General features: G+C 49.2%; 1 protein-coding gene across 1 annotated transcript in view; it reads left to right on the top strand.

Moving 5' to 3' along the window:
- The first annotated feature begins 7785 nt into the window (after nt 1-7785).
- DIPK2A (divergent protein kinase domain 2A) overlaps nt 7786-12862 on the top strand; it is a 65718-nt gene continuing 60641 nt past the window's right edge. The window contains exon 1 of the mRNA XM_085633546.1: nt 7786-8638. Within this exon, the coding sequence (XP_085489672.1) occupies nt 7982-8638 (657 nt within the window). The 5' untranslated portion in view covers nt 7786-7981. The remainder of the gene's footprint in view (nt 8639-12862) is intronic.

The following is a 12862-nucleotide window of genomic DNA, read 5'->3' as shown; positions in this document are numbered from 1 at the left end:
TCCTCTTACTCTGAGGCACTGTCCGAGGTTATGGCAATGGGGGGCTGGCATAGGATCAAATGGTTAAGGGACGTAAAATGCCTCTTAGGGGAGCTGGGTCTTGGTGAAGCTTGGGTCACTCGATCTGCCCCACCTAAAGCCACGATAAAGAAATTGTATTGGGAATGGGTCTCCTATAAGCTCACTGTCGATCCACGTCATTGCAATTCCACCGCAGCCTTTTCGAGGATTAAAGACGTGGTGGCCTATGAACCATATCTCGACATGATTCGCATTCCCTTTGACCGGGCCTTGCACTTCAAGTTTAGAGTGGGGACTTTACCTGTAGGCGACCTAACAGCCCGGTGGAAATCATCCCTCCAGTCCTCCCCCTTCTGTGCCCTTTGTCCCACGCGGGTCGAGACTGTGGCACATATTCTTTTTGAATGCCCAGATTATTGTACACCTAGGAGGCGCTGGCTCAAACCACTGTGTAGACTTTTAGGTACTCGCCAGCACATCGTGGCCCTACGCATCTTATTGTCCGACACATCCACCTTGGTGGTTTGTGGGGTGTCAAAATTTCTAAAGTGGTCTTGGTTGATTCGTGTAAAAAGGCTGTCAGTCTCAATTTAATTCTATTTTTAACTGTATTTTATTGGATCATGTCACTGTTTTTATTTCTCTTTTGTATATATTGTAATAACTGTGACTCTTTTTACTTGTTGTAAAGCTTTTATGATATTCATATATCGAAATAAAGCCTATCAATCAATCAAAAGCAGGGAAATGAGAAGCATAATCCTCGCCTCCGTTGTCCTTAATAGAATTGAAAATTCTTGTCACGTATGTTCGCAACTTTTTAATTTTAAGATCTTTACAGTGGAACTTGCATTATGCTAAAACAACTGCAGATCACATTGGGTGCAGTTCCTACTAAAGACATAAACTGGAGAGCTTTTAACTTCAATTCTAGTGGTCGTCCAACAGAGCAGAATCGGAATTCATTACAGACGCACAAGAACCATCAAGAACAGATAACAGAACGGTATCTTGGCACCAGTTCCGCCCACCCTTATTAAAAACGAAATTATCGTCATAGTCTGTAGTGTCGCGGTCTAGTTGACGCACGCACTACGTAAGGACGGCGAAGCGCGTAGCGGCCATGTTGGACGCTACTGCGCATGCGCAAGCAGTAGCGGGTTGCGAGAGACGGCGATCGGAGCGTGTTGCCCGGCGCTCTCTCGGAGAAGAGATCTAAATGATAATAAAGGCATCTACTTACCTCACAGAGCCTCCTGCAAGTTATTGGGGAACAGCAGCTAGCAGACAGAGCACCTAGCATCATTACAGTGGCGACGAGACTGGGCTGGCGAGAACCCTGCGTGGAACAGAAGGAAGGTGCCCCCCAACTTGCTTCAGGAAGGAGGGTCCACAAGGAGGGACGTCACCCCACGCGGTAAGAGGACCGAGGGGCTCGAGGACAGACGCCTGCGCACTGGGAGAGCGCGGCAGAGGCAGATAGACGCCAGAGAGTGGCACGTGGGCAGTAAAGGAGCCGGCCACGAGGTAGAGGAACATTGCAGGCGGACCGCGGAACGGCAGAGGAGACCCTGGCGGAATCGGGCGACGACGGCGCAAGCAGCTCGAACGCAGTCCCAGGTACCCGAAGAAGGGGAGCGGGGACAGACGCGCCAGGTAGCCCAAGGAAACAGGCGGAAGCCAAAATGAGTGCACAGTCATCAACTTTAACGCCGATCCCGTTCCTTCCACGCCCGGGAGAACCCCTAATGAAGTGGGAAGATTGGAGGGAGTACTTCAAAAACTACCTAGAAGCGCTGGAAGATGAGAACGAGGAGGCGTTCTCCAGTGCCAGGAGGAAGAGGATACTCCTACACAACCTGGGACCAGAAGGAATACGGGTGTTTCAAAACCTCACACCGGGCGCCAGACAGGTAGGGGACACAGATGTGTTCTCACACGCCATAGAAGACTTGGACAACCACTATCGGCCTGCAGTGTGCACCTCTATTGACCGCTATAACTTCCAGCAGAGGAAGCAAGAAGCGGGGGAATCCATAGATGACTACGTGGCGGCGCTGCGTAAACTTGCGATGACGTGCAAGTATGGAGGGTTACAGGACGAATTCATCAAGGACCAGATCGTAATGCATACGACAAGCAAGACGGTGCAAGATAAACTGTGGGCGAGTGGGGATGCGACGCTGAAAGATGTGATCGCCATAGTGAAACGGGCGGAACTGACCAAGCGCTGCGCGGAGGCGGCAAAGAGAGACCCGGCCCCCAGACTCACGGTCAATAAGGTGGATGATGCGGACCAGCATGGACGGGGTAAAACAGCGACGGGGGAGTACAGAGGAGCGCCCAAAGGGAAGGCCAAACCTGGACAGACATGGAAGCAAGAAAAGAGTGAAGCGATGAGGTGCTACAGATGCGGAAGCTCGAGCCACGCAGCGCACGACAAACGGTGCCCCGCCTTCAGAGCCAAGTGTGCGTTCTGCGGCCTAGTAGGTCATTACGAGAAAGTATGCCGAAGGAAAGGGAGACAGCATGCGGTGAAATTTGTGGCGCAAGACGCAGGGGAAGAAGCAGAAGGCCTGGAAGAAGACGATGAAGTCCTGTGTGTAGAGGACCAGGTGCTGGGCATCGAGGGGAGAAGAACGCGCAAGCCCCAGTGCGATATGATCATTGGAGGAGTAAGCATCACCATCGTGGCGGATTCAGGGTCTCCCTACACGATTGTTCAAAGATCGGTATGGAACGAGAGGTTCAGACCCACATGGGGCGCACAGCTAGAACCCCCCGACATTCGACCGGTCACCTACACAGGGGATCCCATCCCAATGGTGGGGTTCAAGAAGCTGTTGTTCCAGTTCAAAGAGCGGAGCGCCCTCTGCAAACTGTACGTCGCGGAGAAGGGACCGTCAGTCCTGGGCTGGATGGACCAAGGAGAGTTGGGCGTACAGCTGAACCCAGGAGGGGACATGCAGGTGATGGTGACCCTGGACGGAGAGGAGTCGACGGCGGAGAAATGGCGGAGTGGACACCCGAAGGTTTTTGGCGGGAAGATCGGGAAACTAGAGAAGTTCTCCCACAAGATCGTCCTTAAAGAAAACGCCCGTCCGGTAGCGCACAAAGTAAGGAACATACCAATTGCGGTGAGAGAGGCGGTACAACAGGAACTCCACCAACTGGAAGACGGGGGAATCATCGAACCCATCGACAGCACGGAGTGGTTGGCGCCTCTGGTAGTGGCCATGAAACCGTCAGGCAAGGTGCGTCTATGTGTGGACCTCAGAGAGTTAAACAAGTGCATTGTGGTAGAAAAATTCCCCTTACCACGCATAGAGGAAATGTTGGCCCATACGAAAGGCGTGAAATGGTTCTCCACCATCGACCTGCAATCGGCATACCACCAGGTAGTGCTGCATTCGACAAGCAAAAAACTGACATCGTTCATCACGCCGTTTGGCTGCTACCAATTCTGCCGCATGCCCTTCGGTCTTGCCTCGGCAGCGGCGGTGTTCCAGAAGCCGATGGCCCGCCTATTCAAGGACATCGAGGGAGTGCAGTACTTCCAGGATGACATCCTAGTGATGGGGACCGAGCTGGAAGACCATGATAAGAAGCTGTCGGCGGTATTGAAGATCCTGGAGGAGAACGGCCTGACGGCAGAGTGGGAGAAATGTCACTTCGGGATGACATCAGTCACATACCTGGGGCATGAGATAGGAGCGCAGGGGATAACACCGAAGAAAGGGAACGTGAAGGCCATATGCGACGCACCTCCGCCCACCTCCAAGGAAGAAGTACGGTCATTTCTAGGGATGGCGGAGTACTATAGCAAGTTCGTCCACCACTTCGCCACAAAAACTCACCACATGAGGCAACTCACGAGGGACAAGACGGCGTTTGTATGGACTGAAGAGATGCAGGAGGAGTTTGACAAAGTGAAACAGGAAATCAGTGGAGCGATCCCGCTGCAGGGGTACGATCCCCAGGGGCGGTCCATATTGATGACGGACGCGAGTGACAAAGGGCTAGGAGCGGTGCTCATGCAAGAACGACCAGAAGGAGGGACGGAGACGATCAGCTTCGCGTCCAGGACGTTGACGGCGTCGGAACAAAAGTTCAGTGTGATCGAGAAAGAGATGCTGGCGGTGGTATGGGCCATGGCGAAGTACCGTCAGTTCCTGTGGGGCACTAGATTTCAAGTGAAGACGGATCACAAGCCCCTAGTGAAGGTTTTGACATCGGATGGTCATGCCAGCGCCACACCCCGGATTGCGAATTTTGACGCTGAAACTCCTGGAGTATCGGTACGACGTGGAGTACATCCCGGGCTCAAGAAATAGGATAACGGACTACCTCAGCAGGGCGTCCGCGATGGACAGTGCCTCCAATGGCATGGAAGACGAAGACGAGATGGTAGCCCTGACAGACGACCCGGAAAAATCCATCAGCAGGCAGGAGTGGAAAAACGCGTATGAGGCGGATGACGATATGGACGACATCAAGTTGTACATTGTACGAGGGTGGCCAGAACGGAGAAGACAAAGACCCAAAGTCCGGCAGTTCTACGAGGTCAGAGAAGAGCTGTCGGTGGGGAACGACGGGGTGTTCGTCTACAGGGGCAACAGAGTGGTACCACCGGAGAACATAGTACCGGCCCTGCTATCCATACTACATGAAGGTCACCTGGGAATCGTGAAGACAAAGGCCAGGACTAAACAAACGTACTGGTGGCCAGAAATGGACATGCATGTAGAGAGGCACGTGAGAGACTGCGTGCAGTGCCAAGGTGCGGACAAGATACTGAAGCCAATGAGACCACCCTTAGGGAAGTTCACGAACCCCAGTAACCCATGGGAAGAGGTCGCAGTGGACATATTAGAGCCTATACTAGACGATCAGGGGATCCCCAAATACCTCTGTGCGTTAGTAGACAAGTACTCGAAATGGCCAGAAGTGCACATCAACGAGATCATGGACACGGACGAGATTCTGCGCTTCCTCAAGGCGGTGTTCCTCAGGGAAGGCATACCCAGGATCATAATCAGCGACAATGGCCCCCAGTTCACCTCGGACAAGTGGGTCACGTTTGCAAACAGGAACGGCATACTACTTAGACACACCTCGATATATCACCCGGCCAGCAACGGACAAGTAGAAAGGTTCAACAGGGTGCTTATGGGCTCCATACAGGCGGCCATCACGAGGGGCAAAGACTGGGAGAAAGAAGTGCAAAGCACGATATGGGCGTACCGTATCACCCCCACCGGTACGGGGTACAGTCCCTTCCAGATCTTACGAGGACGACAACCCTTCACCAGAGACAATGTTGCGTGGCAGGAGAAGACCATCACCAGCAAATGGTCTCCGGCGGTGGTGCAACACAACCTGGAGAAGGCACAACGCATTTATACGGAACACTACAACCGCAACAAGAGGGTGAAGGAGACGGCGTTGGAAAAAGGGGAGTGGGTCAGAGTGAAGCTGGCAGTCCTGAAGCGGAAGGGAGAAAGCAAGTACTCCCCACCCCTCAGAGTAGAAGAGGTGTACGACCGGGCAGCGTTGCTCAGTGACGGAAACGTGTGGTCTCACGATCGCATGGCCAAGTGCAACAAAATCATACAATAGCCCCGAGAGGACGCGGAGGGGGAAACCCCGACGGAAGGGCCGACAAGGGACGCAGGTACGTCCGAAAGAGAGCGCGGAGAGAACATGAGCGAAGAGCTGGAGAGAGAGAGAGACACACCAGGCGGATGGTCCCTGGGGGAAACAACCCGGGAAGATGGTGAGAAAGAAGAGAGAGAGAGGGCACTCCGAAAGGAACCGACGGAGGCCCGGTCGCAGAGGGAGGCCGAGAAGGACATTCCACACCGGTAAGACACACCCGGGTGGGGAGAGCAGTGGTGAGACCATCCAGGTTTAGAGACTATGAAATGGACTGACCACATGGTCGGGGAAATTGTGTTGGGTGGTATGAAAAGGGGGAGATATGTAGTGTCGCGGTCTAGTTGACGCGCGCACTACGTAAGGACGGCAAAGCGCGTAGCGGCCATGTTGGACGCTACTGCGCATGCGCAAGCAGTAGCGGGTTGCGAGAGACGGCGATCGGAGCGTGTTGCCCGGCGCTCTCTCGGAGAAGAGATCTAAATGATAATAAAGGCATCTACTTACCTCACAGAGCCTCCTGCAAGTTATTGGGGAACAGCAGCTAGCAGACAGAGCACCTAGCATCATTACATAGTCAAATTAATCTTAAATGCATAAACAGTTTTATGAATAGTGCTATGTATTCTTTATAAAGGAAATATTATAAGTAAACCCCTTCAATTTGCCTGCTTTAAAAAGTTAAGATTTGTCTGTGTGCCTCTGGAGTTGTACTGAAGAAGTTCCCTTCGATTTTCAATCAACATTATTACACAACAGAAACGACGTTAAATAGTGATGCTGTCAGTGGCTCTTGTTCGTTTAGGGCTGCCATGGAAACAAGCAGCTGATCAACACAATGAAGGCTCCAGAAGTCCCTTCTTTCACAAAGTGATCATGTTGCAGTTGTTCAAGTGTTTCTGCATAGTACATCTTTCTATTTAGTATTCCGTACCCTATTTTGCAGGTGTTCACATAATAGTCTGCAGCTACCAAGCCCGCACTGTTTATTTTTCCTAAAAAACAGCGTGTACTGATCTCGGAGCCGATTAACATTAGAAGTCGCGTCAATACGCCTATCTACAATCAACAAATTGTTCCGAATAATCACGCCTATTTCCTGAATCCTCTCTCGTGGGAGGAGTCCCGGGCGATCCTTGCCGAAGCCATGCCGCGTCCATGTTGAGTAAGGATACCTCGCCTAGAGTTCTGTACAACAGAAAACAAGGTGCCCCTGGAAACAAAAGAAATCCTTGGAATGAGATCTTGAGACTGAAATGCACCCACACAGCTTACTATACAGGAAATGATACGATGATGGAATATGCATACGCATCTGAAAGGTGCCCCTTAAAGCATTGTTCTCTAATCTCACTGTTCTTATCTGATAGTCTATGCTAGGTTGCGGGTGGCATATTGATTGATTGAGGACAAGACATACTTCAATATGACCCCTTTTCTTATATTTAGAGAATGGTAGCAATGCTCAACGGAGGCGCCTGAAATTGAAGTGCTCTATTATTATTTACAGTGCCCTCGCCCTTTAAACCGGGCACTATTTTCAAGTCACTCCTCAGCGGTATTTCACCTGTAACATGATAACGAGTACTAACATTACTTAACGAAGTGTTATACTTGTAATAAGACAACCCCGGTGCATCTTGACACTGTGTTCTACTGTAAAGTCATTATTATGGCTCGCGCTGCAGCTTATGACCAGAATGTTGCGGTTTCTGTTTACCTTAGCCACGGGCTCTGAAGGCTATACAGGGCCTGCCCACAAAGAGCGACACCGAGGTCGTCCTTTAGAAGCGTGGGTTGGCTTTCTGTGAAAGGCCCGCCCCTCGATATTTCAAACACTAGAGAGCGCAGAAATATTTTTTCACGTCACGTGGCGTGTGGCCATTTTAAATGTACGAACGTCTACCAGTTGTCCAATGACACATAGCTGAGATCTGAAATGCGAGCCCGTCATCTTTATCCTATTGGCAGCTAAAGAGTTTGTGCACACGCCACAAAACGGGCTATTTTATACCAGTCTTCCCTGAGCAGTCTAGTGTTCAATAGCTTATTAGACCCGCCTCGCACTGGAGACGTTTAGAGAAGAGTTACATCCCACACGACCCTCCCACCATCTGCGTCTGTTTTACCACTGGTGGGAGGATCCGGGAGGGCCGCCCTCGGGCGCGCTCCCGTCGCCCCAGAGTGGAAGTTGGATTTCCTGGCAGCAGTGGTGCTGGTGCTCGGACAGTGAGAGAGGTGAGGCACCGAGGCTGCTGCACAGAGCCTCGGAGGGGAGGCTGGCCGCCCAGCGGGAGCCCGCAGCATGCTGCGGCCGCTCCCAGTGAAGCTGGGCCGGCTGTGCCGGCTACTGAAGCTGGCGCTGCTGGCGGCTGTGCTACTCGTCATGTTACTCAACACGCACTCGCTCCTAGCCTCTTTTCAGCGGAATGAGCTGACCGACCGTCGCTTCCTGGCGCTCAACAAGTGCCCTGCGTGCTTCGGCACCAGTTGGTGCCGTAAGTTCCTCAACGGACAGCTTACATTCGAGTCCTGGGGCCGGCTACGCGCCCTCGACCTCTTTAACGTCAAGAACGTGTACTTTGCGCGCTACGGCGAGCCACGAGAGGGCAGCCGGCGCGTGGTGCTCAAGCGACTGGGCTCTGCGCGCGAGCTGGCCGAACTGGATCGCGACATCTGCCGGCGCGCCACCGGCGGCCGAACGCGATGCGATCTGATCCAGGCCATGCCCCGGACCGAGTTCGCACGGCTTAACGGCGACGTGCGACTGTTGACCCCGCAGGCCGTGGAAGGTTGGTCTGACCTGGTGCATTGCCCCTCTCAGCGTCTGCTCGACCGCCTGGTGCGCAGGTACGCCGAAACCAAGGACTCGGGCAGCTTCTTGCTCCGCAACCTCAAGGACAGCGAGCGCATGCAGTTGCTCCTCACCCTGGCATTCAACCCCGAGCCGCTCGTTTTGCAGGTACGTGAGCAGTTTAAAGTGCGAGCCTACTCTACCTTTATCCAAATAACCAACCTTTTGTTTCAGCATTGGGTACGTGTCAGCCGGTGGGAGAATCCCGTAACTGCTGGCGTACTTTCAACCCAACCTCACTTGAACTTTCTGCCCATGGAATTTAATCTCTTTCAGCTAAGGTTATTTTTATACGTCTGATTTTCCAGCATCCATCTATATAGGTTTATCCGTACATTTTGGTGCAGCCACTTCTAATAAATGACTCTGTATATGGATGATCTCGTGGTTAGAAGCCACATTAGTCGCTATGCCCACGCCGTGCTAAAATTCGGGCCTCACACTTCACTTAAAATTGGATCACCTCACCCGCTCCTCTGATTTTAGTCTATCAACCATCATGCTTATCACTGTGTGACTAGTACTTTTAAATCCCAGAGCCTTTACTTTATGCCACGCACTAGCTGCAGCCCCTTATAACCTCAACTACCCTGTATGAAGGCACGTATCCAGCAGCTAGTAATCCCCAAGTCACAGTAGTCCCGGAAACCCCGCTTTGTCCTCACTTTGAACACACTAGCTTTTAACTTCGACCCCCACTGCTACTAAGAATCGCACCCCTACCATCACAACTCATTTCAGTCCATAGTTCCTCTTGTCTTTCATCCTTTGACTATCTATAGTTCCGTTATTCCAGGTAACTTGCCCAGCCTCGTTTTTTCGTTCTGATTACGCCTCCTTTATGGAATGCACTCGCGGCAGCCGCTTGTAATAACTACCCGGCAAGTAGAAACGTGTTCCGCGGTGTGAACCCGTAGGAGTTACAATCCACTGCTCAGTGTCAGTGTTCTGTCCATACTGACCGCAGCACTAGTTAATCACCGCTTCTAACGCTGTGCCCTTGCCGTGCTCACCGCAGGGACACCCACACGCATTCAGAACCTGCCCTCTTAAACCACAGTGACTTGGCGGACATTTTTGTACTGCAACTTATTTTCGTACTTCTGTCTGCCATTGCACCAGCAGAATGTAATTTAGCAGTGTTTATTCAGAGGTGTTTGTGTGCTTGTTACATTGCGCAGGTTATCGCATTTAAACATCTCATCATCAACTGTTTACAAACTCACTTACTGTTCGAGAGAGGCCCAGGAAACTAGCCATTGCAGATTGACTTTTTCAATGATTCTTGATACGAGTGCTTAACATTAGTGAGGTCTTTGGGCGTTTCTGTGGTGTTCTCGAGTTACCCAGGGGGGTCCTTCTGCAGATCTACGTTCGATTGTAATCTTGGATCATGAAGCACTCTTGTTATGCGTTAATGCATATACCGTGTCTCCGCACCTGTTGGCCTGCATGCAAGGCACCCTGGCATACCCCTTTAACCCATTAAACGTGAATCTTTTAAAGACGCAGTATTGTTATTCATGTGCCAAATTACCCTTCAAAGAATGGACTTGGGAGTTTTATGTGCTGTAGCCTAAAGTCTAGCGGGTAGCCACGAGTGTTTTAAAATAGCGAGAGACTCGTGAATCTAACATTTATATCGTGCAGTATCGGGATGCTGGTGGTCTTCACGTTCAGCGCGTGTTGTTTCCGTCTGTGTAATGTTTCAGCTCTCGGCAGAGTATAACGATGGGGCTATACAGGCATCTATATGCTACTGCACTTTTTACTCTTTGTATATCAAGCATACAGAAGAACTCAAACCTGCATTTGGCCCTGATGTATTTTTCCCAAGTCTATTTGATGTTAACATGTTTAGCAATGTGGATGTATAGAATACTAATATAGAGAAAGTTGCATTGATCAGTCACTGCAGATGCAACTTTTCGATGAAGCTCAACTGGTACACTTCAGGAAAATGGTGTTCCGTGTTGACGGAAGGGGTACGTGATAAACGGAAATAGAAAAAAAAGTGCCTGTTGAGAACACGGGAGGAAAAGCACTCCCCACTAGCAGCATGACGCGGGCACTTCCTGAAGTAATCCGAGCCAGACTTGGGAGGGAAATGCGGAGCATGGAGCACTCCAATTTTTTTCTTTTTTTGGGATTAGATCGCACCCCACAGAAGGCAAACATTCAGTGACGATTTAATGTTACACCCACAGCGACGGGAGAGATTCAGGATGAAAATAGTTTAAAGCCTGTCCGTGATGCTAGAAAAAGGCCTTTAACAGATACGATTACTTGGAACCACTTAACTTTGGCACAAGTAGGTTGTTTTTCCATCAATATTAAATGGCACGACCGACGCTAGCTATTACAATAGACTATAGATCTGAGGTCTCCACTATCCGTCTAAACTAATTCACTTATTATTTACTAGGGATTGGGAACACATCAATTGTAACTATTTTCTAACGGTGTGTGTGTTAACTTTTTACTCAAAGATAATTGTATACCTTTAGCCAGTTAACGTTTGAAATTCTATTATCTTTCACTCTTATTCTCGACATACAGTATTTGGGAACACATCAGCCTCAAAACCTTTGGCGTTCCTAATGTGTCGTTCAGCATAGGCTTAGTCTTGATTAGTCAAACGTCATCTCTTGTTAATTGTATAAGAAAAAGTCCTCACACTCGGGCAGATCATGCTGATCTTTTTCAGTTGTGTTAACTGAGAATTATTCTTTTGAGAATCGAACTACGTACATGCAGTGACGCTTATTATTCATAATGGTAAGCTTTGATGTCTCTCCATAGAAACCTAAAAAGGCAATATTTATTTTTAATCTTACAACTCCTCTTTTTCTCTCATGTCACGTAGCATGTTTACGCCTTACCTTGCAAGGAGGACCAGCTAGACAAGCTAGTAATGTAGAATCGGGGTGCTGGTATATGCCGCCCCACACTTTTTAGGGCAGAACCAAACAGATCAGTGCTATTACTGGGTGCCTTCAACCTTGGTTTAGTATTCTGCGGATAGAAGATAGATTAGCTACATTCCTCTTTATCCAGTCCTTGTTATCCTGTTGACATGGACAGACCTGTACAGAATTTTAGTCTTTTGGGATACTGTAATTCGGGAGGGTTTCTCTTATTTGTGAAACAGGGTAGTTGTTTGCTAGTGTACATTCTGTGGTTGAAGCCTGCATCTTGGTTCACCCAAGGTTTTATAGAGCCTAATTGTAATCCTTTGCCTAGGGTCACACTACAGGAAAGCAGTGATTGTAGCTCTGTACTTACTTGGCCAACAGCTTTCCCTTCATCACTAAAGTCCTTTCTATTCTGCAGAGACCTGTTTAAACTGTTAGACTGTAGGTAGGCATCAGAGATACTACCATACCTTCTAGCTAAAGCTAGCTTTTATCCTTGATTTCAGTCAAATTTGGGCACCCTCTGTCTGTGTTTACTGTTCGAACCGTGTGGTACACAAAGTTGATAAACACTGGCTTTACCGCTGCAATAAACTTAACTTTTTGGCATTTGATAGAACCTTTGTTAGTAGCAGAGCTCGGCAGTACCCAAGCATCTCGAAAATCGTGGCACGTATAATGCGCATTTTAATTACACGTGCTGTTGTACTACAGTACACTGACATGTAGACTGCCTTATTTGGTACCATTTTTTTCTTACAGTGGCATATCTCAATGTTTAAGTGAAACTATGTAGGCATATGTAATTAATATAACATCATTAATTCAGCCTTGGTATAACGGAGCTGTAAACGTTCTGAAATTAATTTCTTAACATTTTTCAGAATTTGAATTACCTGATGTTTTCAGTAGAAATTTGAGGGCACCTTGTAAGACTGTTAGCCTAAGCACTTTGGGTTCAGATTATTTCATTCTAACTGCTCTTGCGCCTCAGGTTTAACATATTGCTCAAATCCTGGTTGTTCTTACCCTCCCCTATTTTGAAATCTTCATTAGCTCGCATGAGTTTAAGGTTCACTTATTGCTCGATTTGAAGGTGTTGAAGTTAAGGGTAGTTGTCATAATCCTATTCGTTTTTCCTTACGTGACTGGTTATTTCACGAAGACGGATGTAAAAGTGTCTATCAGATAAATTTGTACAAGTGGAAATTTGTCCCTTTTCATACATTCTGCATAGCTATGGCTAAAATGGGTGCCCGATTCTGGCTTCCATTCACACTTTGGTCTAAACTGTAACGGACGTTACTACTGAGCAACCCTCCATCCACATAACTCAGTAATTCGGGAACTTTCTGCACCTGTCATCTTATCCCTTTTATCTCGTATTCATCATAATACACCATGTTCCTTCGGTCTA

This window comes from Triturus cristatus, chromosome 11, assembly GCF_964204655.1.
Source record: "Triturus cristatus chromosome 11, aTriCri1.1, whole genome shotgun sequence".
NCBI lineage: Eukaryota > Metazoa > Chordata > Amphibia > Caudata > Salamandridae > Triturus > Triturus cristatus.
The sequence above is the reverse complement of the archived record's forward strand: the minus strand, read 5'-3'. Positions and strand labels throughout refer to the sequence as shown.